The sequence below is a fragment of the Chrysemys picta genome, chromosome 17, assembly GCF_011386835.1.
Source record: "Chrysemys picta bellii isolate R12L10 chromosome 17, ASM1138683v2, whole genome shotgun sequence".
Lineage (NCBI taxonomy): Eukaryota > Metazoa > Chordata > Testudines > Emydidae > Chrysemys > Chrysemys picta.
In genome coordinates, this window is record NC_088807.1 from 2,611,501 (window position 1) to 2,635,839 (window position 24,339).

At 53.7% G+C, this 24,339-nt stretch overlaps 1 protein-coding gene and 1 long non-coding RNA gene across 8 annotated transcripts in view; one reads left to right on the plus strand and one right to left on the minus strand.

The window, feature by feature from the left end:
* CATSPERG (cation channel sperm associated auxiliary subunit gamma) overlaps positions 1–24,339 on the minus strand; it is a 39,981-nt gene that overhangs the window by 4,684 nt on the left and 10,958 nt on the right. For 6 of the 7 annotated variants that reach the window (XR_010593463.1, XR_010593462.1, XM_065571340.1 and 3 more), the window contains 16 exons: positions 23,944–24,081; positions 22,880–22,945; positions 20,939–21,055; positions 19,347–19,397; positions 17,573–17,702; positions 16,387–16,498; positions 15,357–15,515; positions 13,968–14,086; positions 12,704–12,917; positions 12,347–12,409; positions 7,853–8,036; positions 6,824–6,951; positions 4,945–5,025; positions 2,188–2,244; positions 1,485–1,641; positions 728–791 (listed from right to left, as the gene is read on the minus strand). Coding sequence is in view for 5 of the 7 variants with exons in the window: in XM_065571340.1 (XP_065427412.1) it covers positions 728–791; positions 1,485–1,641; positions 2,188–2,244; positions 4,945–5,025; positions 6,824–6,951; positions 7,853–8,036; positions 12,347–12,409; positions 12,704–12,917; positions 13,968–14,086; positions 15,357–15,515; positions 16,387–16,498; positions 17,573–17,702; positions 19,347–19,397; positions 20,939–21,055; positions 22,880–22,945; positions 23,944–24,081 (1,840 nt within the window). In the remaining 2 variants the exon portion in view is untranslated. The remainder of the gene's footprint in view (positions 1–727; positions 792–1,484; positions 1,642–2,187; positions 2,245–4,944; positions 5,026–6,823; positions 6,952–7,852; positions 8,037–12,346; positions 12,410–12,703; positions 12,918–13,967; positions 14,087–15,356; positions 15,516–16,386; positions 16,499–17,572; positions 17,703–19,346; positions 19,398–20,938; positions 21,056–22,879; positions 22,946–23,943; positions 24,082–24,339) is intronic. The other variant, XM_065571341.1, reaches the window with a different exon arrangement.
* LOC135976301 (uncharacterized) lies at positions 14,080–23,949 on the plus strand. Its single transcript, XR_010593464.1, has 4 exons — positions 14,080–14,468; positions 15,435–15,728; positions 21,000–21,194; positions 23,755–23,949. It is a non-coding gene; the product is annotated as an uncharacterized LOC135976301 (long non-coding RNA).

Consider the following 24,339-nt stretch of genomic DNA (forward strand, 5'->3'; position numbering starts at 1 on the left):
GAACAAAGAACACGCTGCCGTGAAAACCAGCCCAATGGCCTCACTAAGGGGGCAAGTCCTCCTAGCCATGCGGCTCAGACAGCTGGGGGGAGCCCTCCTCACCCCCCCCACCCCAAAGGGCAAGACCAGTAGCTTCAGTGTAACGCAGGAGTCGGCAACCTCTGGCACGCGGCTCGCCAGGGTAAGCCCCCTGCCGGGCCGGGCCAGTTTGTTTACCTGCCGCGTCCGCAGGTTCGGCCGATCGCGGCTCCCACTCGCGGTTCGCCGCTCCAGGCCAATGGGGGCTGCGTGAAGCGGCGCGGGCTGAGGGATGTGCTGGCCGCCGCTTCCCACAGCCCCCATTGGCCTGGAGCGGCAAACCGCGGCCAGTGGGAGCCGCGATCGGCCAAACCTGCAGACGCGGCAGGTAAACAAACCGGCCCGGCCCGCCAGGGGGCTTACCCTGGCGAGCCGCGTGCCAGAGGTTGCCGACCCCTAGTGTAACGCCTACTGGGTCCTTGTCGCCCTCTAGTGGCTCAGCATCTTTTACTGGCCCAACTTCTGCTGTTGACAGAGGTGAGTTTTGGCACTTACCCTGAGCTCCTGAAGGGGCCTGAAGCAGAGCTCCGTGCAAGCCCGAAAGCTCGTCTCTTCCACTAGCAATAAAAGACACGACCTCACCCACCCGATCTCCCAGCCCTGGGTGAGTTTTGCTAAAGCCAAGGGGGTGGCTTTGCCCAACCCTCACCTGCCCAGGAAAGGTCCCGAGTCCCCCGTCACCATGTCTTGGATCAAGAAGAAGGGATACAATACTGCGGGAAAGAGAAGAATGTCAAAGTTCATCATTTTAACTGTGCACCTCACCCCAAAGAGAGCATGACACCCCCAGGGGTTGCTGCCTGCAGTCAGAAACCAGTATTGAACGGGCGAGGCCATCCTGTCCGGCCCATCTGGCTACGTGGAAGGGGATCCCGGTGACATCCTGGCTGGAGAAAAGGGGGGAGTTCTCGCTAGATCCCAGCTCGATGGGAATGGAAGAGGGGAACCCAGCTAGGTGGGAAGTGGGGGAGAAGAGAACCACTGGGCTAAGGGGAAGCTGCGGTGGCCTTGCTCCATGGAGGGCTCTGAGAACACAGAGATCAGCAGGCTGCATCCGAGTCCAGCCCCACGACTCTAAGACACTGGAATAGCCAAACCGAGGCCGATTTCTGGGCAGCTCAGGACATCCACAGTCAGGCCTTGGATCACAACCAAGAATCAAGGCTCAGATCAGAATCAAGCCAGGATCTAGCCGGGATCCCCTCCCGCCCCCCGTCTACTCCCGAATCTCCCGGACTCCAGCAGTGACAGCCAGCCGCCGCCGCCGCCGCTGCAAAAGGGTCAAGCTAGTGTCCATGCCAGACAAGCTAAGTGGGGTTTTACCAGCAGGGTCCTGTTCAATCGGCCTCTGGGCCTCAGCCAGGATCTGGTCCCCTGTGTGGACACCTTCATCTGCCTCTCCTTACCATCGTTAAAGAAGAAACAGGGCATCTCTGGGTTCTTGTGGATGCAGTCGAAGTACCGCTTGTTCTGTTTGGTGGTGTACTTCAGGGTCTTGGTGATGTCAAAGGCCAGCCTCTTGCCCGGGGGGCAGCCAATAAAGATTGGCACCATGGCATAGCCCTGCAGGGGAGGGGAGGGGGCGAGAAAAAGACACACTTGTTCACTCTGGAGTTTGTAAGGTGCCCCAGGGATGGTCGTGGGGGGTCTAATGCATACAGCCAAACGCTGGAATTCCAATCTGTGGAATGCAACCAATGCTCCTGTCGTCTTATTAAGGTACTGCTCCCCCGATACTGACCCATTCCCAGTGGCCACTGCCTGCTCCAGTGGGGCAGAGTTAAGGGAACCTTGGGGGGGGGGGGTAGTTAGCTCTCTCCACATTTGGAAAGAGCGTGAGATAGATAGCTAGATAGAAGGGGTGTGGTGATAGATAGATTAGATAGAGGGGGTGTATGGTGATAGATAGAGGGGGTGGATGGGAATAGATAGATAGAGGGGGTGGATGGTGATTGATAGATAGATAGAGGGGGTGTATGGTGATAGATAGATAGAGGGGGTGTATGGGGATAGATAGATTAGATGATATTATTGCTCCATTATCCCAAACAAAATGTTAATAGAGTCTCATTAATTTGCCTTTCCCAGGGGTTCAGACCCAATAGTTACCTGGAGTTTTGGGCCGGACGCTGTGTAGTGGTAACAATTTGTTGCCGCATTTATAACCTGGAATGTTTAAATCGAAAATGAAGGTCTGTTAGGACCAAACAAAGGAAAAGTCCATCGTCCTGTCACTGACAAGAGGAGTCAAAGGTCACTGGGCCGTCCCGCTGGATCAGCCCACTGGCCCATGGAGTCCGGGATCCTGCCTCTTGCTGTGTTTGCTCACATCACTGCCCCGTCTCGCGTGATATCCTGGCTGCTGCCCTGGCAGATCAGACCACGGAGCCGGCCCACTCCCAGCAATGTCCAATACTACCTGTTCTCCGGAGAAAACACATGGTGGGAACCTTCAGGATCCTTGTTCTGACCTACGCTGGGGCTGAAGCTGTGCAGGTGCAGAGAACCACAGAAGCAGCCCGACAGCCCCCGTACTCCTGACCTGAGCCGATCTCAATGCAGGAAAGAATCTGCGGCTTTCACTGGACTGTAATCGGCCTGTGGAACTCCTTGCCACAGGATGTCATTGAGGAGAAGAACTAAGCCAGACTGGCCGTACATATGGATAACAAGGTCACCCAGCGTTATCATCGCTAATGCTAACAGAGATCTGGAAGAAGGGCTATTAAACCTTTTAATCCAATTGCCAGTGACGAGGGGTCAGCGTGAGACCTAATGTGGGGGACAGATTATCCTGTGCCTGCTACGGCTGGTTTCTTACACCTTCCTCTGCTCTGGCCGCTGCCAGACACAGGCTGTGACGAAGCGGGACCCTTCTGTAATAGTGTTCTCATCGATGTGCATGGCAAGGACTTACCTGACAGAGCTGGAGACATGGAGGTGTTTGTGTCACATGACTGTCTGGGGTGGGACCCGGAGGTCGTTAAAGGACGGGCTGAACCCTTCCCAGATCAATAGAGAAGAGACAACGGGAACCCCAACGACTGAACACCTAGGAACCGGGATGCCAGGCAGGTGGAACATGTGAACTCAGCAGGGATCTGCAGGAGGACAATGGCTCAGGAGGGGACAGGAGGCTGGAATAGGAGAGGCGGGTGAGGGGCTCACCTGGGACTGACAGACAAAGGGACAGAGACTAAGAGGATGGCTCAGGGGAGTTGTGGCTTGGCCAGGATGGACTATATCTCAATCTTTGCTTCTCTGTAACCCAAGGTGCTGGGTTCCAGGTGGCTAATGAACCCAGGCCGCCTGGCGTCACTGTGAGCACCTGCCGAGGTGCACAGGTCCCTGCAGAGCGTACGAGTCTCTGACCAGGAGTCAGTCTCAGTTGGACTTGCCAGCAGAGCTCCGGGGTGAGGCAGGAGGGCTGGAGCCCAGACACCATGTGGCCTCCACTGAAGGCAGAATGGGACCCTCTGGGCATCTGGCCCATTGACGGGAGTCCTCTAAGGGACTGTTTAAAAGCTGAGGCATAGCACAGAGCCTGGCTCCTAGAAGGCAGCATGGCCTAGTGGACAGAGCACTGGGCTGGCACCAGGAGCGCCGGAACCTCGGTAGACGTTTGTAAATAAACAGGATTGTACCATCGTCAATTTCTCCTTCTGCTGGAAAGAAGCCGCAAGCCCCCAGATTTTGGCTAACTGCTCAGGGCAGAAGGGACACCAATATCATTGCTCCGTGTCTAAGTATCGAGGGCTAGGTTCTTACGTCACTTACACCATGGAAGTCAGTGGATTTACTCTGCATCGGCAGAGCACTAACAGAGCCCTGTGGCCATTACAGCAGTGGGGGTTCTGAGTGCGGCTTAAATCAGGAGCAATTCCAGTGACATCAGGCTCAATCTGGTGTCAGTTCAGAATCACACCTCTTCGTGTGGCGAGCCAGTGTAAACCTATGTTATATAGCCAGATCTCACAGATGATCTGAGGGCGAATTGCTTCTATACCGGGGCTGTCTCGAGGCTGGGCTCTGTCTCTTCCTCCGATGTTGGATAGAACCAGAACCTTCAGGGAGGGACTTGTCTCAGCGTGAGACCTGTCTCCAGCCAAGGTGGTGAGGCAATCTCAGTCCCTCGGCCTAATTTAACGAGCTCGTTAGGGAGGGACTTTGAATGGCCTCCTCTTATAGATTTGTCAGAAGCTTCTCCTTCCAGGCGCAGGGAGTTGTCAGCATGTTTGCTTTGAATCAGAGGGCCCGATCCTTGGGCTGGGCCATGCGGTGCGCAGTGGAGGGTGTGAAGAACAGGCAGGGAAGTCTTTCCGCTCTCCCCAATCCTACCAGGGGCTGGCGCTCTGACGCAGCTCTAGATTATGCTGGCCACCCTCTCCTGCCCACAACCCTCGCTCTCAGGCCTGACAGCTGAGAGCTCCCCTTCTGGGGGGGCTCTCAGTGGCCGATATACAGCATCTGGCCCGATGTATCTTGCACTAACATGCAGCACTGTCTTTATCTGGAGCTACTGGGCCAGGTCCCCAGTTGGTATAAATCGATACAACTCCATTGGATATCACCCTAGCCGAAACAATTTTGAGAACATGAATCAACTCGGAAATAATTCCATCTGCAGAGTGATCCACTGCTATCTGGCCTGTGATCTGAGGTGTCGCTCCCAGCCCCGCATTCCCGCACAAGGAAAAACTCTCCTAGCCGCCTTGTTAACCCTTTGGCAGATTTTCCCAGCACGGCATCCGTTACCACCCAGGGACGTGCCTGATTAAACTAGTTGTGCCGAGGAGCTAATAACGTGGTGGCTCTGTCCTCGCTCCCGAGTACCTTGCTGGGCGACAGTCCAGCCCTTGAGCCTACCTTTAAAGCCATTGAACTCTTCAGAAGGTTCGTCCCACTCAGCTCTTGTTTCGGGTACCGTCCGGTGTCACTGATGGTCACCTGGTGGGGAGAATTTGCAGGGTGCTGGTCAGGCTGGCTCCGTAACTGAGGAAGAAAGGGTCTGATCCAACTCCCTTTGGGCACTGGGAGAAGCATTGGGCTCCTGAATAAAGGTCAGAGGTTTATCAACATTTGGGGCCTTGCTTCTCTTGAAGCATAAAGGGGCCTTCAAGTGAGCAGGGACAATCTGAGAACCACCCCCTACGCAGGGTGCCTTTACTGGCCAGCACAGAGCTGCTCTTTGGGGTCTGCACACTCCCTGCTCCCAGCCCCCAGTGTAGGGAGCAGATCGGCGGCGTGGATGGAGGGTGCGGTTGCCACCTGTCCGGGTTCTCCCAGGATTGGCCCTTTTTTGAGGCAGCCGTTCCAGATGAAAGGGTTTGTTTTTTTGTTTCTCAGGAGTGACAACCCTTGTCCCCCAGGGCCAACAGGGGGCGGATCGGGGTGTGGCCAGAGCGCACTGCGTTGTGGCTATTCCCTGCCCCCCAGGGCCCACAGGGGGCGGATCGGGGTGTGGTCAGAGCGCACTGCGTTGTGGCTATTCCCTGCCCCCCAGGGCCCACAGGGGGAGGATCGGGGTGTGGTCAGAGCGCCCTGCACTGTGGCTATTCCCTGCCCCCCAGGGCCCACAGGGGGAGGATCGGGGTGTGGTCAGAGCGCCCTGCACTGTGGCTATTCCCTGCCCCCCCAGGGCCGACAGGGGGCAGATCGGGGCTATGGCTGGAGCGCACTGCACTGTGGCTATTCCCTGCTCCATAAGAGACAAAGCAGCCCTGAAGATGGGGACCAGTGGAAGCATTTCATCATTCCTCTGTCGTGGATTGATCCAGGACTGATGGCAGAGCTGTGCAAGGGGGTGCCTAGGCCTGGAAGAGCAGGGCTGGCTGCAGGTGAGGACTGAAGGACACGGGCAGAGCTCTGGGACTGCTGAAGAGGAATTTCAGGTTCACAGGAAGTTCCGTGATTTCAACCTTTTTGCCATTCCGGAACTAAACCGAAAACATTCACAATTTCATTTTCATCGAAATGTTTCATTCCCATAAAATCAAAACGGTTCGTTCCGATTTTGACGTTTTAAAAATCTTTTTACTTAAATGTGGTTTTTTTTAAACCGAAAGAATGAATTCCATTTTGAAACACTGCAAAACCCCCAACCCATGGAAATATTCAGTTCTGAAAATGTCGCAACAGGACGCTGAGGTATTATTAAAACACTTCATTTCGGGGTGTCTCGAAATGAAAGGTGGTGGAAATTGACGCGTGTTTCGATTTGGAGGGAACTGGCATTTTTCATCAAGTGACCGTTTTGCTGAAAAGTTTGCAGCCAGAGTTAGTGTGTGTGCAGCCCATGGCTTGATCACATGCTCTGTAAGTCCTTATGTGGGGAAGAAATTTCTGATGGCAGATGACTCTTTAATCTAGCAGAAGAAGGTCGAGTGAGGGCCAGCATCTGGATATTAAAGTTTGCCAAAAATCAGAGTAGAAATAAGATGTGAATTTTCAACAGTGTCATCAAGTGTTAGAACAACTTCCCCTGGAGGTGGTGGATTCTCCATCACTGATGTTTTTAAATCAAGAATATCTTTCTATGGTCCAGCAGGGCCTGCTACAGGTCAGGATGGAGGTGGTTTGAAGGGGTGCTTGCAATACACTTGAACGTTGCCAGTGATACCTACCCGAGTAGCTGAATCCATCCCAACACTGAAAGACAGCTGGTGGGGAAATACATCGAAACGGCTGCAAAACCAGAACCCTTGCACTACCGACCCTTCTAAAGTAGCCGGCCCCGTGTACTCACCGTATACAGCACGGAGCCCCGGCCGATCAGATAGTGCCGGTGGAGGTCTGAAACCACAAACTTCGGATGCGCTAAGACGACGGTGAGCCACACAAAATCAAGGGAGTTCTCTTCCGGCATTTCCCCCACTGAAGAAGAGAAAAGCCTTGAATCACACTAGCCATAAACAGATCCATTGGCAAGCAGCTGCATTTGCACAGGGGCCTTTGACCTATAATGCAATTGCTGAACCAGTTAAGAGAAGCTCTGGGTAGATAGTCATCAGATCCACACATCAGCAAAGGCAAGGGCATTGAGTGGCTTAAGGATGTAGACTTACAACTACTACAGGGACCCTTTTGCTTGAAGGTCACAGGTTCAAATCTCACCCAGGTGGGTAGTGACAGAATTTTTGATTGGCACTAACTGGCCTAAACCGGCGAGGATCAAACAGGCCAAAGATATAATGCTCCTCTCCCCTTCAAGGTGGATCTCTCCAGGTCAAAGCAGATCTGACATCCTGCTCTCTTCACTAGACCTCACTTCCCTCCTACAGTTGGGAGTAAAACAGGGGACTCCTGACTCCCAGTCCCCACTGCTGTAACCCATTAGACCCACTCCCCTCCCAGAGCTGGGAACAGAACCCAGGATTCCTAGTTCCCAGCCCCCTGCTCTAACCACTAGACACCACTCCCCAGAGCTGGGGATAGAGACCCTTCTGATAGGAGGCAGTTTTGCCTAGTGGATAGAGGGCAGGACTGGGACTCAGGAGACCTGGGCTCTATGAGGTAACCTTGAGCGAGTCCCTTGCCCACTCCGTGCCTCAGTTTCTCCATCTGGAATATGGGGATAATGCTACCGCCCTCCTTTGTGAAGCACTTTGAGGTCTACGGATGAAAAGCGCTAAGTATTATTATTATTATTATCATCAACGGCCAGTCCCCCTGCTCTAACTCAGGAAACGCCGGCTCCTCTGATCTCCTACAAATTCATCTAGCCGTTAAAATCCCGTTATTTTCACATCCCCGTCCCAAGACTCTCCTCTCTTACTGCTTTCTGCCGCCGTCCTGATGCTCAGGAACACTGAGAAAGAATAGATGTTATTCTTGTCCAGGTAAATCTTGCTGGGCAGCTGGTTATTGGGCTGCAGGTCATAGATCTTCACGTAGCTCTCCATGTTGACGTAGACACCTCCGGAGGAGTTGCCATTGCTCGCTACGTAAAAGAAATACTCCTGAAAAAGGAGAGGCGGATTTCATCTCTATCAAGCATGTGCTTAATGCATATTAATAGACTACACTATCAGTATAACATTATGTGTGTATTTCGAGCAGTGACGTGGCCTAATTTGGCCTATGTCTTTCTATAATCCTGTTCGCTGACGCTCCCAGAACACCTTGCGTTAGCTGAATTAAGCTTCGGCGTAGGCGGATAGGAAAACAGTCAGGATCAGGACACATGGGTGTCGGTTGCTTGAAATGTGTGTTAACTGCTTATGCTAAACAGCCGTTTTGCTGTGCATTTAGCTGTGACGCACTGAGTCTGTTTCCCAGACCTGAAGAAGAGCTCAGGGTGAGCTCAAAAGTGTGTCTCTCTCACCGACGGGATCGGTCCAATAAACCAGATCACCTCCCCTACCTTGTCTCTCTCTTCCCGTAGTAACAGGCAGGGGGTTATTTGCACACAGCCAGCCGCGGCATGTCCCAAAGGACATATGATTGTGTTACCCTGGCACAAGGTGAGGAAGTGCCTTCACGCCCCTTGGTACCTGACATGCATGTGTTCAGAACAAAGAGAAAAGTCCCAAGCCCCGGTGCGCCCTGCGCCGCAGCTGAAGCCCGGAGTCCCGAATGGGGGGGACATGTGGGACTCTCCAGGAAATACTCTATGGGACACTCCACACAGTGTGCAGAGCTGGTCAAAAAAGCAAACAGGATGTTAGGAATAATTAAAAAGGGGATAGAGAAGACGGAGAATATATTATTCCTCTTATATAAATCCATGGTATGCCCACATCTTGAATACTGCGTACAGATGTGGTCTCCTCATCTCAAAAAAGATATACTGGCATTAGAAAAGGTTCAGAGAAGGGCAACTAAAATGATTAAGGGTTTGGAACAGGTCTCATTTGAGGAGAGATTAAAGAAGCTAGGACTTTTCAACTTGGAAAAGAGGAGACTAAGGGGGATGTGATAGAGGTATATAAAATTATGAGTGATGTGGAGAAAGTAGATAAGGAAAAGTTATTTACTTATTCTCATAATACAAGAACTAGGGGCCACCAAATGAAATAATGGGGAGCAGATTTAAAACAAATAAAAGGAAGTTCTTCACAGAGCGCACAGGCAACCTGTGGAACTCCTTGCCTGAGGAGGTTGTGAAGGCTAGGACTATAACAGGGTTTAAAAGAGAACTAGATAAATTCACGGCGGTTAAGTCCATTAATGGCTATTAGCCAGGATGAGTAAGGAATGGTGTCCCTAGCCTCTGTTTGTCCGAGGGTGGAGATGGACGGCAGGAGAGAGATCACTTGATCATTGCCTGTTAGGTTCACTCCCTCTGGTGCACCTGGCTTTGGCCACTATCGGTAGACAGGACACTGGGCTGGATGGACCTGTAGTCTGACCCAGTACAGCCGTTCTTATGTTCTTATGTTAATGTAAGCCCTGAGTACCCCATAGTACCAGGAAACCCAGGCAGAAAGCTGATGGGGGGAATCTAGCCTCAATGACGCCCACAGGGCCGTGTGCTTGTCAACAGGTGGAGTATAAACAGGACAATTTTGGGGGTGTCACTTTGGAACGGGGAATTTAACGCTGCCCAAGACAGCTTTGTGGCGACCGAGCCTCTTTCCTGCCCTAGCTTCTCACTGACTTTTTGCAACCCCCCTGACTGGGCTCTTGGATATATTTCATAACCGAACCAAAGCCTGGTCAAGCACCAGCCTGTACCATTTCCCGAGAGGAGGAAGCGGTGCATGGGCAAGGGACCCCAAGCTGTGGTATGTGAATCGCTGGTGGTACAGGGGCTTGGTGGATGGTGGACGCCACAGCTTCAAACTAACAGCGGTCCCGCTCACTGCAGCGCGCCAGGAAAGGCCTGAGACGCAAAATGGGCTTAGCCCTAAGGGGGACTCACATCTGGCATTGGGAGGGGGTTTAGAGACTAAGGGGGTGAAGGAGCACAGTGGAGCATGCTCCAAATGGAGGATCTGCTCCAAAGGAGACTCTGCCAGTCAAGCAAGGGGGAGAGTGAAGGAGACGCTGTCTGGGAGGAGGAAGCCAGTTTGCAGCTGCTGGGAACACAGCAATCCACAAGGGGCTGAATATTGTGGGTAAAACCTCAACTGGGAGGGTGGGGGCACGGTCCTCTTCCCTGCCCCAACTCCCTGCTGAGGGAGCCTATCCGAACACAGGGAAGAGAGCTGGGGGACACTTGTTTGGCCAGCTGAGTCACTGAGACTGATTGGGAACTGGGGTAAGCCTGCATTCGTGCCCCACACTGCAGAAAGAGTGGGGAGGCAGGGAGCAGCCCAGCACCCACCCCTTGAATACTGCGCGCAGTTCTGGGTGCCCCATCTCAAAAAAGATACATTCGAATTGGAAAAGGTACCGGCAACAAAAATGATCAGGGGGATGGAACGGCTTCCAGATGAGGAGAGATTAAAGAGACTGGGGCGGTTCAGCCTAGAAAAGAGACGACTGAGGGGGGATATGATAGCGGTCTATACAATCATGGCTGGTGTGGAGAAAGTGAATGAGGACGTGTTATTTACCCCATCACAGAACACACAAACCAGGGGTCACCCGATGAAATTAACAGGCATCAGATTTACAACTAGCAAAAGGAAGGACTTCATCCAATGCCCAGTCAACCTGTGGAACTCATTGCCAGGGGATATTGTGAAGCCCAAAAGAGAATGAGATCAGTTCCTGGAGGATAGATCCATCAATGGCTATTAGCCACAATGGTGAGGGACGCAATCTCATCATGCTCTGGGTGTCCCTAAACCTCCAGCTGCCAGACACTGGGCGTGGATGACAGGGGATGAATCACTCGATAACTGCCCTGTTCTGTTCATTCCCTCTGAAGCATCTGGCCCCGGCCACTGTCAGAAGACAGGATACTGGGTTAGACGGACCACTGGTCTGACCCAGTATGGCTGTTTTCTGAAGGCTGGTCAGGTGTACCAGGGAGAGGTGATCCAGACAGTCCCTCCCTCGGGCCCTGGGCCCGGACCTGGCAGAGAGGGAGGGCCGAGGTCCCCCTACCTTCCCCACCCTGTCCATCCTGGGGCTTCCTGGCAGCCTTTCCGCTGGGCCCAACCTACAGCTTGCGCCGAGTCACCCAGTTGAAGCTTCTGCCTCCTCCTCCCGCCTCCAGAGCTCCTCACGTCCGTCCAACGAGACCCAGGGCCGGCTCCATGCAACTGCAAACCCAGCAGCCACAGGAGCTCCGAGATCAAGGGCTGCGGCAGAGCCGGGAGGCAGGGACCGCATGGGAAATTCCTTCCTGTCACCGGATACATAATGCTGATTTATTCCCTCTGGAAGATTACAGACGTATTCCAGCCCATGGCAACTACTGGCCCAAGTCTGCCACCTTCTGACTTTCAGGGCTCCCTACCACAGGCAATTAAAGTTCTTATTCATTAGAACTGTTTTTGAGACATGGCCAATCTACCTTCTCTGTCCCACCTTTGGGGAGGAACTCAGCAGCTGTTTAACTGCAATCGTCTGGGACAGGAAGTGAAGGAGAAAGATTGTGGAACTGCAGTGGGAATGTATGGAGACAGGCTGGAGGTACCCAAACTAAAATCTGTCCAGCCTATCAGAGTTTACAGATCTGTTTCTAGAAGATTAATCAACAGCGTGCCATCGCTGGTCAATAGTATCAATAGTCAATGAGGGTCTGGCTGGAGAATCTTGCCTGCATGCTCGGGGTTCTACTGATCGCCATATTTGGGGTCGGGAAGGAATTTTCCTCCAGGGTAGATTGGCAGAGGCCCTGGAGGTTTTTCGCCTTCCTCCGCAGCATGGGGCGGGGGTCGCTAGCGACTTGAAGTCTTTAAATCACAGGATTTGGGGACTTCAACAGCTGAGTCAAGGGAAAGGGGTTGGGTCAGCTTTTGTGGCCTGCATCATGCGGGAGGTCAGACTAGATGATCATACTGGTCCCTTCTGACCTTAAAGTCTATGAGTCTATGAGAATATAACACAATTTAGACAAGGAACCAACACCCTTAGAACATAAGAACGGCCATACTGGGTCAAACCAAAGGTCCATCTAGCCCAGTATCCTGTCTACCGATAGTGGCCAATGCCAGGTGCCCCAGAGGGAGTGAACCTAACAGGTAATGATCAAGTGATCTCTCTCCTGCCATCCAGCTCCACCCTCGGACAAACAGAGGCTAGGGACACCATTCCTTACCCATCCTGGCTAATAGCCACTAATGGACTTAACCTCCATGAATGTATCCAGTTCTCTTTTAATGTGATCGGTTGGGTTTTTGGTCGAAAGGGAATGTTCAGAAACTTTTCTTACTGCATATTGCTTTCTGTTTTTCCACCACCGCCAAGTTGGGTCATGGACCGGGTCAGCATAAGGCTAAAAAATAAAATAAAATAAAGGGCTTGCTAAATTACAAGTCATCTGAAAACACAAGATTTTCTCATCTGAAAAGCACATGGTCCTGTTGTGGATTATCCACATCTTTCTTATAATCCCTGTTACCTGTGGGAAAGTCCACATCCCTGAGCAAGGCACTTCTACGACCTCACTCCCAGCGTGGACAGCACTAGCTCAGAACTCCCAACCTTCCTACCTAGCGCTGTGGGTACAATGTACTTTCCCCCCAGCCCATCACCATAAAGCAGCTGAGACTTGACAAGAAGAAATCACCCTGCTATAGTCCGCGTGCAGCCAGAGCAGCTGGAAGATCAGTCCCTGGTATACAGCCAGAGACACGTTGTTGTGGAAGCCTGTTTTGTCCATGACATCCGGTGGCTCGGTGGAATAGTGCTCCATCCGGGTGAAGCGCTGAGGGGCTGGGAGGTCCTCGAGGCGCATGACCGAGAAGGAGCAGGGATGGAAGAACCTGATGTACTCAGCATCTCTGAGGGAGAAACGGGGAGACAGGAAGTGAGTGTGGGTTGGCACTGAAATGCACTGGCTCATCACAAGGTTGGGCGGTGCTCTGGCACGCTGCAGTGGACTGGACGGTGAAACAGATCTGTAAACTCTGATAGCCTGGGCGGAGCCTGTCTGCTGGATGGAATCAGGATCTTTTGGCTGTGTGTCATGTGTCCTATACTGCTAATAGCTAAGGGGAGTTGCAGAATTAGAGCTAAACACAGAAGAGGCCGTGAGGCTGCCTTGGAGATTCTGAGGTGGAGTGCTGCACCTGTGATCTGGCCTGATGTGAACAGGGCCAGATCCTGCCTGGATCTGGGCACGCTGCGCTCCTCGGGACCACTCCCAGGGCCTGAGCACAAGGCAGGATCAGGCGCCTAGGATCTCACTCTGAGGGACACAGTGCTGGCTAGCAGATAGAGCACTGGACTTGGACTTGGGAGCACAGGTGCTGACTTTCTAATGTGCCGGGGGGGGCTCGGCCCTGCCCCCACTGCACCCCTTCCCCCAAGGCCCTGCCCCCGCCCCGCCTCTTCCCACCCCGGCTCCACTCCCTTCCCCCAGTGCACCACGCCCTCGCTCCTCCCCCTCCCTCCCCAAGCCGCCTGCACGCCTCAAAACAGCTGATCTCAGCGGATGGGAGGCGCGGGGCGGGAGAGGGAGGCGCTGATCAGCGGGGGCCTGCCAATGGGCAGCAAACACCATTTTTCCCCCATGGGTGCTCCAGCCCCGGAGCACCTACGGAATTGGCTCCCAGGCTTGGGAGATCTGGTTTCTATTCCCGGATCTGCCGCTGCTTTGCTGGGTGGCTGTGGGCTAGTCCCATCCCTGCGTCGTGCCTCAGCTTCCCCCTCTGTCAAACAGAGTAAGGAGAGCGTTCTCCTGTGTCAAGGAATTATTCCTTAGACCCAGCTGACAGCTCAGCCCTGGTACATGCGCACTGGCGCGGCCCCAGGACTGGAGCCGGCTCCGTCTGCACCAGAAGCGTTGGAACCGTCTTTCCCACCATGGCCCGTCCTCTGCCGCTACTCACTGTAAATACATCAAATGGTACTGATGGACGATGAGGTGCCGGTACGACAATATATAATGGAGAGGGAAGTTCCTCTTGATCAGTTTTCCCTCTCCCTGTTCATCCAGTATGTAAACCAACTGAAAGGAGAGGCAAGAGCAGAAAATACGGGGGACAGGTAGAGTTCAACCCCTGCTATTCAGGAGAAGTGGAAAGAAGCCCTTGTCACCCGGCAGCTGAAACTAACACCCGTTTGTTGCCTCTGGTTTTCTGTAAGCTCTTTGTCTTTTTGTTCTGGTCCTGGCCTGTGACTGGGGCTCTTGGGGGTAGCAGTGAATCACTGCTACAAATAAATAAATAAGCCAGTAGCACCCATGGAAAAGCTGAAGAGAAACTGAATCATGTGGCACAAGGAGGAGGAGTTTCGAATGCAGGGGCCAGGACTTTGCTCTGTGTGTGCATGAGAGGCCCAGGACAAGAGCTGCCGCAGTGGGAGAAAGCCAGGCGGACCGGAACAAGCTGGTAACGGGGCCCTGAGAGAAAGCTACCGGGGACCGGGTGCGGGCTGGAAAGAAGCCTGGGTCCGCTGTTGGTTGATTCCCACGGTGTTCAAGGAAATGAGGCCTTTGTGCGTTCCGTGCAAATGAACGAGCTTGCGGCAAAGACAAAATTTGACTAGCACCAATTTCTCCTGCTAATTGGAACAAGCCAGGAGCCCTGGACTTTTTGTCTGGCTGCTTGGGTCAGAAGCAGTAACAGCCCTAGGGTGACCAGACTGCAAATGTGAAAAATTGGGACGGGGGTGGGGGGTTATAGGCGCCTATATAAGACCCAAAAATCGGGACTGTCCCTACAAAATCGGGACATCTGGTCACCCTAAACAGCCCCCATGGTTGGGGGTCATTTTCTTCCCTGTGTGGAAATGGGACGGTATTTGGCTTCCAGATCGGCCATGGCCCTAACCTGTGTGGCCACACCCCTTGCCACCTCTCGCTTGCGTGAGCATTGCAGGTGCCTCCTGCTTCTGATCTCATTGACATGGGTGCGAATCGGGAGTAGCCCCATTCATGTAAATGGAATTACTCCACTGTGGGATAAGCATAAGGCCCTGAAAGGGGAAGCATGAAGGCCTGTCTCTATGCCCAGAGCAGGTGCCCCACACTCACCACCAACAGGTTTCAGACGTAACCTGGGGGAAACGCGATCTCTATGGTGTCTGCTAATGAGGGGGCCAATTCTCCTGTGGCCGCTTGGCCCTGGAAACTGGGCTGAGACGGCTAATGAATCTACTGGCCAATCAGCAGCTGTCAACGGCTTCCCAGCACTATAGACCAGGGCTAGATTCAAACTTCTAGAGACCAGTAACCACTCCCTGCGCCACCCACCATGCATCTGTGACTCCGGGCTCACCTGCTGCAGCCCCTCCTTGTTAAAAAAGAGGCTCACGAACGTCTCGTTGAAGCTAAAGTCCTTTGACCCTCTCATTAGCTGTAGCCTGAGGTACGTGTCCCAGGCCTCGGAGGGGTAGAGCCGAATGACGACTGAGCTGCCTTCCACCGAAAACCAGATCTGGAGAGCCAAACGGAGCCAGATGTGAAGAGCGGGCGAAGGGAGCAGAAGTCTCGGAAGAGGTCGCTGGAGGGGACTTTCCCAAGGAGCTGCTACCTCCCTGCTGCTGAGATGCAGCTACCTCTGCCGGGATGGAGCGTGGCAGCTGTTTATACAGGGTTCGCCCAGCCAGCACGGAGTTCCTCTCGAGTGGGGAGAGAGTGTGCTCTAATGGTGAGCACAGCGCCCCCGCAGGACTCCTGGGTTCTGGGTGCCCTCTGCTGTGCAAGGCCTTTGCTCTCTCTGTGCCTTGCTTTAATCACTCGTACAGGGGATAAGAATATTTAGCAGCTCTTTGGACAGGTTAGGAGGCAGCGTTAGCGACCGAATAGTGCCTCAGATGAAAGACGCTACACAAAAAGGCAGCCATCCATGACATTGCCGATCACTATTCATCAGTAGACCTCAAAGCAGGTCAGTACCATTATCCCCATTTTACAGATGGGGCAACTGAGGATACGGCTCCACAGCAAAGAAAACCCCGGGGCTGTCCTGTGCCAGCTGACTCGGGCACACGGGCAGCGTAGACTTCTGGGCTCGGGCTCTGGGACCCTCCCACCTCACAGGGTTCTACAGAGCTGGCTCCAGCCTGAGCCCAGCCATCTACACAGCCGCGGACCAGCCCGAGCCCTGAGAGCCCAAATCAGTTGCAGGGGTCTAGTTGCCATGTATACCCTAGGACACAAAGAGGTGACATGATTCACCCCAGGTCACCCAGCTTAACCAGGGGCAGAGCCAGGAATAGACCCCAGGGCAGGGTGCTATCCCCTAGGCCACGCTGCAGCCAGTCAAACGATGCGCCCGCCTGACGCACCCATTCACGCCAGCGTACCTCCTCCGAGTCTGTCACACACACGAATTCCCCTACATACGACAGAACGAAGTAGCTGATGGGGGATTGTTGGGGGAAGCCGGAGAGGTGAATGTAATTAACCAGGTCGTAGCTGCAAGGAAAGCACAAGGGAAGCAGGAAACATTACACTCCATTGCTTTCGTTCCCCTTTCATTCTCTCCCTGAGGATGAAAAGCCTGGTAGTAAAACCTTTACATTTGGCACTGTCTCTGGGTCTGGCTCTCCTAGCAGACAGTGGCCCCTCTGGTCTGTCCCTTGATCTGTTACATTTGTATTGGCTGTAACGCCACATCTGGAACCTTCACAATTAGCTGATTGTTTTGCAATGGTCGTGTCGTTCCCCACACAGCTCTGCCAACGCGCCGCAGGGTGAAACCCACCCCTGAGCCGGCAAACGCCTCGGGTAGGACATGAGTTCCATTTCAGCTGTATTGGAAGTGCGGCGCATACTTTGTGCTGACTCTCTGCCCGGTGGGTGAATTTCATCCTTGGGGTGCTGTGCAACTCTGGAGGGATCTCGTGGACCGATGCGATTGAGATCAGAATCGGGTCCAGAGCTTTGGGTCATGATTCTTTGACATAGTGATTTTGAGTGCCCCAGTTTCGGGGCTGATTTCCAAAGCAAATGCGGGGGAGAGAGGGTTCGTCACTTTCTGAAAATCAGACCTCTTTACGGTGCCTCCGGCCGGGCCCCTGCAATCACTCATCTCTTGAAAATTTCAGCCTTGGTTTTTAAAACGTCTCATCTGAAGGGCCCGAGCATGGCACTCGACTTACCCACTTCGCACTGCTGGGGCGAGCTGTGATTCTGAGGCTGCACCTAATGCCCCAGTCCTGCAGCTAGGTCCATGTGCACCTACTCCCTAATGCATGTGAATGGTGCCGGATGTAATAACTGGGCCTATAAATGTGCCCGAGTTGTGAGTTCAACTCTAAAAAGTGAGTTAGGTTCGGAAGACATCACAATAACCTATAATGACAAATGTAAATGGGAAAAGGAATGAAAGGCAGGCGGACTGAATGAGCCCAGGAGAAAGGCCGACTGATAGAACTGAAGGAATCTGTTAAATCCGTTAAAATCATGCCTGGTAAACGAGCAAAGTGTGGAACCAACTCATCAGTTGCCTCCCCGAAAACCAGAGATCGATACAGACTTTGTTCTCACCTTTGTAAAATAACATTGCCCCAGATGTAGAAGATTGTGCTGAATGGGTTATAGGACAGCCCCCTTGGGATCAGCGGGGAATCCGTGTATTCTTCCAGTCCCAGCAACATCACAAACCCTTTGTCAGTGTCTGCAAAGGAAAAGTGGGAGAAACCTGGTCAGAGTGGGTCTTCTGTAGGAGCCGCGAGGTCGGAGTTCAGAGAAGAGCAGCAAAAGAAAAGGATTAGGCTGCAAGGAGATTTCCGGGGTATTGTTACGCTGAAAGATGGTAATGGCTGGCATGAGGTAAGGCTTTGATCTAAATCCTGGGCCTCATTAAAGCTAACAGGGGAGCCAAGCAGTCTTTCAGACCCAATGGAAGCAGCACTTGAGTCTCTTTAAGTAACAGAGAGCTACAAACGAGGAGGGCCCGCCCAAGCCATGGGGCAGGTCAGAGGTGGGGGTTACCTGGCTGCCAAGGCAGGGGCTAGGAGATTAGTCTGCAGTCTGTGTGTTGGAGGAGAAAACTGAGCAAAGCACTTGTGAGCATGACCATTCGGAGGAAGCAGAGAGACACTGATTCTTGGGCACAGAGCCCGCTGGAGGGGCAGATGTGTGGATTTTGGAGCGAGGAAAACTGCCCGCTGCAGGCTGTTTCAGGGAAACAAGACTTTGTGGACACTCTTTGTAAACAAACAAGGTTGCACTGAGAACAGACCTGATTCATAGCATCGATTTCTCCTCATAATGAGCTCTGCAAGGCTAACGCTCAGGTCAAAGAGGCAACTTTATTCCTGTTACAGACGCACCTAAGAACAGGCCCATGAGATCAGGGCCACCCTGCGCTAGGGGCTGCACAGTCATGTAACAGAGAAGACAAGGCTTGCCCAGAGAGCTCACAATCTAGGATCTGTGACCCAAGAGCGAGTAGCTATTTTCTCTCTGATTCACCGCCGTGTTGCTCCTGGTTTGCACAAGTGGAACCCTGTCAACCTGGTGTAAAGCAGGAGTAAGGCAGTGGTGAAGTAGGGTTGCAGAGGTGGGATAATCAGTGTGGGAGATGAGGGGCTTGTCTATACATGGTAGCTATTTTGCCCTAGCTAATTCCGGTCAATTTCCCCATGGACACTCATTCTAGAATAAGAGTACCTTTTTCTGCTTGTCTACATGGGGACAATTGGGAAAGTTAATCCAAATTAACTTCTAATGTGAATAAGTTAAAATGCATTAAGCCCCTGTGTGGATGCTCTTAATCTGAATTAACGTAAGGCCACGTCTACACTATGGGGACAATAGTAGTGTATTTTTTCACATCTCAGAGCGCCATAGCTGTTGACCGAAATTTGAAGTATAGACCAGGCCTGACTCTAATTTCACTTTGGAAGTGAGTTCAGTGAATCCAAATCAAAGCCACTTTTATTCTGAATCAGAGCATCCACACGGGGGTTTAATGCACTTTAACCAAGGGCCTGTCAGTACAAACAGGCAGCTTGAGGTGTAAATCTACCCCACACTAGCCTGCCGTGCACTAACTCTCCATGTGGCACCTGCTGTCTCGCTCCACAAATTCCCCAGTGCGCTGTGATCTTCTCCCCTTCAAAGCCGGGTAGACTGAAAGAGAGACACTGAGGCATTGAGAGAGGGGCTGGGCAGAGCCCTGCAGGGAACAATCATGCTCTGGGTTTGGGGGGGTGGACTGGGAGAGCGGGCTGCACATTCCAATCTAGGGCGTCTACCAGGATATCTCTGCCGCTCCCATCAAAGCCTGTTAGAATGTTCCAAGGTGGGTTCTTACCTTTGGGTATGAAGCGAGGTATGGAGTACAACATCCAGAAAGTTGCACCGACTGCGAGCAAACAGACATGGAAATGACAAGTTACAGCGGAGTCTGTTTATTACATGAACTCACCTTGTTAAATCTTTGTACGTACATGGCCCCCATTACCACAGAATCAGAATCTTTCCTGCGTTTAGCTCAGGGGTGGGCAAACTTTTTGGTCCAAGGGCCACATTGGGGTTGCGAAACTGTATGGAGGGCTGGGTAAGGAAGGCTGTGCCTTCCCAAACAGCCTGCCCCCCCCCCATCCACCCCCTCCCACTTCCCACCCCCTGACTGCCCCTCTCAGAACCCCTGACCCATCCAACCCCCCTGCTCCCTGTCCCCTGACCACCGGGGACAGGGACTCCACACCCTGACCGGCCCCCCTGGGACTCCACCCCCATCCAAACCCCTCTGCTCCCTGTCCCTGACTGCCCCCTCCCGAGACCCCCACCCCATCCAACCCCCCCGCTCCCCGTCCCCTGACCGCCCCCTCCCAGGACCCCCTGCCCCTAACCGCCCCCCCGGGGCCCCACCCCCATCCAACCGCCCCATGTTCCCTGTCCCCTGACTGCCCCCCAGGAGTCCCTGCCCCTTATCCAACCCCCCCCCCCGCTCCCCACACCTTTACCATGCCACTCATAGCGGCAGGACTGGCAGCCACGCCACCCGGCTGCAGCCAGCCACGCCGCTGCGCTGCCTGCGTGGTGAGCTGAGGCTGCAGGGGAGGGGGAACAGCAGGGGAGGGGCTGGGGGCTAGCCTCCCCGGCTGGGAGCTCAGGAGCCGGGGAGGACAATCCTGGGGGCTGGATGTGGCCCGCGGGCTGTAGTTTGCCCACCTCTGGTTTAGTTCCACAACCCCCTGGAAGGTAGGGCAGTACTATTACGTCCATTGCGCAGATGGGGAAACCGAGTCACGAAGCAGCTAAGTGACTCCCCCAAGATCACATGGGGAATGTGTGCCTCCACTGCTATTCTTAGCCATGCTAGCATGGGTTAAGCGAGCGCAGGTACGTCTACCCAAGCGGCAGTCGCACCCCGGATGGCAGTGTAGACACACTCTTAGTCCTGACCTAGAAAGATGACTTCTAGTGGGCAGTTCAGTCCCTGTCACCATTCCGTCCTTGGCCTCTCTGCTGCGACTGGGGCAGTTTGCAGCGATAGGAACAGTTCCTCACCAGGGGCTGGACTGGCTGGTAGCCCGTAAACATTTTCATTTGCTACTGACCTAGGCTGGACTTGAACCAATCATCTAGGCGGGCAAAGGCAGTCCCAGAGCCATTCAGTTCTCCTCCATGGTCCAATTATTAGATCATCACTCTCACACATGAGATAAACCAACACCTTCTGCGAGCTAACTCCCTCCCGAGGCCCGACCCTGCTGAGCATTGGGGCTAGCAGGATCTGACAACACATTCTGCCCCCACTGCCCCTCCCCCAACACAGCCCACGTAGGGACCCGGTTCGCAGCATGTGAACCTCAGCGTCGCTCCACAGACTTTGATGGAAGGACGCTGATTCACAGCAGCTGGCTTTATGCTTGTATCGGTCCAGAACGACAGCCCGACCTTGATCGTAGGCCATGAGGTAGTAATCGGACTCGCTGTTCTTTTTCTTCCCTTTCACCAGCAGCACAATCATCTCCTCTTCCGTGATGTAGACAGCCCAGAGGATCGTGCAAGAAACTGAAAGTGGAGAGAGAGAAAGAGAGAGGCAGAAAATCTTTCCAAACGGCTTTTTCTAAACATCTCTGTGGCGATGATTTTGAATAAGCAACAGTCTCCTCGTATAACATGTCACTGCTTCATTGTACCAGTGTTCCAGGTGAGGAGCCAGTGTTCCAGAATTGTATCAGTGTTCCAGAATTGCACCAGTGTTCCATTGTACCAGTGTTCCAGAATTGGATCAGTGTTCCAGAATTGCACCAGTGTTCCATTGTACCAGTGTTCCAGAATTGTATCAGTGTTCCAGAATTGCACCAGTGTTCCATTGTACCAGTGTTCCAGAATTGGAGCCAGAGTTCCACATGAGGTCATCTGGAACACTGGCTCCAATTCTGGTCACCCAGGCTCAAGAAAGATGGATTCAAATGGGAACCGGTGCAGAAGAAGAGGATAATCAGGGGACTGGAGAGCCGATCTCTTGAGAGGAGAGAGGGAGCTTGTTTCGCCTGGCAAACGGCAGGTTGAGGCTATGTCTACACTTAAAATGGGAGGGGTTCTCCAGTCACTGTAGTCAATTCACCTCCCCCAGAGGTGGTAGCTAAGAAGAATTCTTCCCTTGAGCTAACACTGTCTACACTGGGGGAGAAGTCACCTGGACTAGGTCTCTTGGGGGTGTGGGTTTTTCACACATAGCCATTCAGTGTAGGATTGGATTGCTTCCCATAGCGGTGGCATCGGAAATGGAGGGGGAGAACATGTCCAGGAGGCTGGAGATGAGAAGAAGGTGTCTAGCCCTCCAAGGAGGGGACAGCCTTCAGATAGGAGCAGTGAGGGGCAAAGAACCTAACTGGCTGGAGGATGGAGCTTGATTGGCGTCTGACCGGGGTGATATGGCAGGAGGCCCCTTGCAGTCCTGTGCGCCTCTGATTCAGGGAGGCGGCAGCAGCTGATGAGCCGGCTCGCGTATTGTGGTTTAAATAATTTTTTACTCCTGCAGCTGGGAGCTGGGGCCTTCGTTCATGGATTTGTTTGGGGATTCACAGCCGAGCCTTTTCTCTGTAACAGACTCCCCCTCCCACAATGAATCCCAACACAACGGGAACCCCAGACCTTAACAGCCAGGCTCTCTACCCCAAGGTCGAACAGCCAATCAATGGCAGGGCTGAGAATGGACACAGGAGTCCTGACGGCCTTCCAGCCCCGCCTGCTCCAACCACTAGACCCCACTCCCTTTCCAGAGTTGGGAACAGAACCCAGGTGTCCTGACTTCCAGCCCCGCCCCGCTCCAACTACTAGGCCCCACTCCCTTTCCAGAGTTGGGAACAGAACCCAGGTGTCCTGACTTCCAGCCCCGCCCCGCTCCAACCACTAGGCCCCACTCCTTTTCCAGAGTTGGGAACAGAACCCAGGTGTCCTGACTTCCAGCCCCCCCCCCCCGCTCCAACCACTAGGCCCCACTCCCTTTCCAGAGTTGGGAACAGAACCCAGGTGTCCTGACTTCCAGCCCCTCCCCCGCTCCAACTACTAGGCCCCACTCCCTTTCCAGAGTTGGGAACAGAACCCAGGTGTCCTGACTTCCAGCCCCCCCCCTGCTCCAACCACTAGACCCAAATGTTATAATTTTGTGAGGCTCCTGCACAGCACCACGTAAACGTTGGGCCAGAACCTCAGCTGGTGTAAATCAGAACAGCGCTAAGCCTATGCCTATTTCAATGGCACTGTAGCCAATTTACATCAGATGAGGATCTGGCCCCACTGAGTCCAGTGGAGCGACTCCCATTAATACCAGCTGGGGATCTGTTAAGCAGGGACCCTGAGGAACACAAGGACCCAAAAGGCACGTACTCTTCAAATGTTCGCACACTGTCTTCCTCCCCCTGCCGTGTGATTCGCGAAACTGAACGACTCCATCTGGAGGGGAGAAAAGAGCTGCAGGATTTCAGCCAGTCGGGCCAGTGGCATTGCCAGCCTGGGATATTTGGGTGGGCCCTGACTTTGGGTGGGCGAGCAATTACAGGGGGCTGGGAGGGCAGGAGGAATGGGGGGCCCACCTCCCCGCACCCCCTGCAGCCGGCTTTGGATGTCCCGCTCCGCCAACCTGCCTGGCATTCTAGCCAGGGTGTGGAGTCTTGCCCCGCTCCACCCACCCAGCCCCGGCAGGAGTGCCAGGCAGGTGGAGCAAGCCCCGTGCCCCGATCCTGCTCCCCGGTTGGAGCACCAGGCAGATAGGCGGAGTGGGGCAAGTGCTTGGGCCAGAGCAGAGCCGGGGCTGGGGGGTGGGCCTGGATTCTAAGTGGGTGGGCCACGGCCCACCCAGACCCACCTGTGGCTACGCCCTTAGCGTGCAGTTGGCTTGTACCTATCAATTACTCAGCACTTTAGCTGTCTCCTGGTTCAGACAGGGACTCAGGAGATAGGACCCTGGGCTAGTCACTGCATCTACCAGGGCCTCAGTTCCCCACCTATAACGTGGGGATAATGGTCCCTTCCAGGTCTGCCTTGTCTCTCAGTGTGTGTCTGGGCAGCACCCGGCACAAAGGGTCCCTGATCTCGGTTGTGGTCTGTGAGCCCCCAGCACGACGGGGGCCCGGATCGCCAATGTGGTCTGTGCAGCGCCTGGCACAATGAGGGGCCTGATACACACAATCATAATAACAGAGGTGGCCCTTCAGGCAATGCAAGTTGTAAAACTTTAACAGCTGCCACTTATTTGTATGCAGGACGGGCTCCTCTCCTCCCAGCTCCCTTCACCAGCACTAAATGTTGCACCAGCTGCTGCCCGTGCAAAGAGGACGGAGCAATAAACACTCTAAGGGGCGGCTGTCAGTTCGTGGGACACAGAGTCAGGTCCTCAGCTGGTGTGAAACAGCACTGCTCCCGGGGCGAATGATCTGGCCCGCACGTCATACCGCGAATAGTGCCAAGGAAGAATTTCCCTTCTTGCAGGCCCCCTCCGAGAGCAATCACATACTCGGAGCCGTTGTGGGGGAAGTGCACAGGGTTTAACTGTGACACGCAGATGTTGTTCAGCACACGGGTCCAGAGGCCTAGAGAGAAGAGAGAGACTGTCTTAGGTCATACGGCCCCATCACCCAGTCCTTGATGCGCTGAGCCTCGAGGTACCCCTGCGCTATCATTCCTGTGTTGCAGACGGGGAACTAAGGTCCCGAGAAGCTAAGTGACACCCAAGGTAACAGAAGAACTCTGTGACAGAGCAGGGAATTAAACTTTCCCACCTCCCCGGCTGGTTCCCTAATCACTAGACCTCCTTCTCTGGGTGGGGAAGCTGCTGGGTCTTGGCCGTC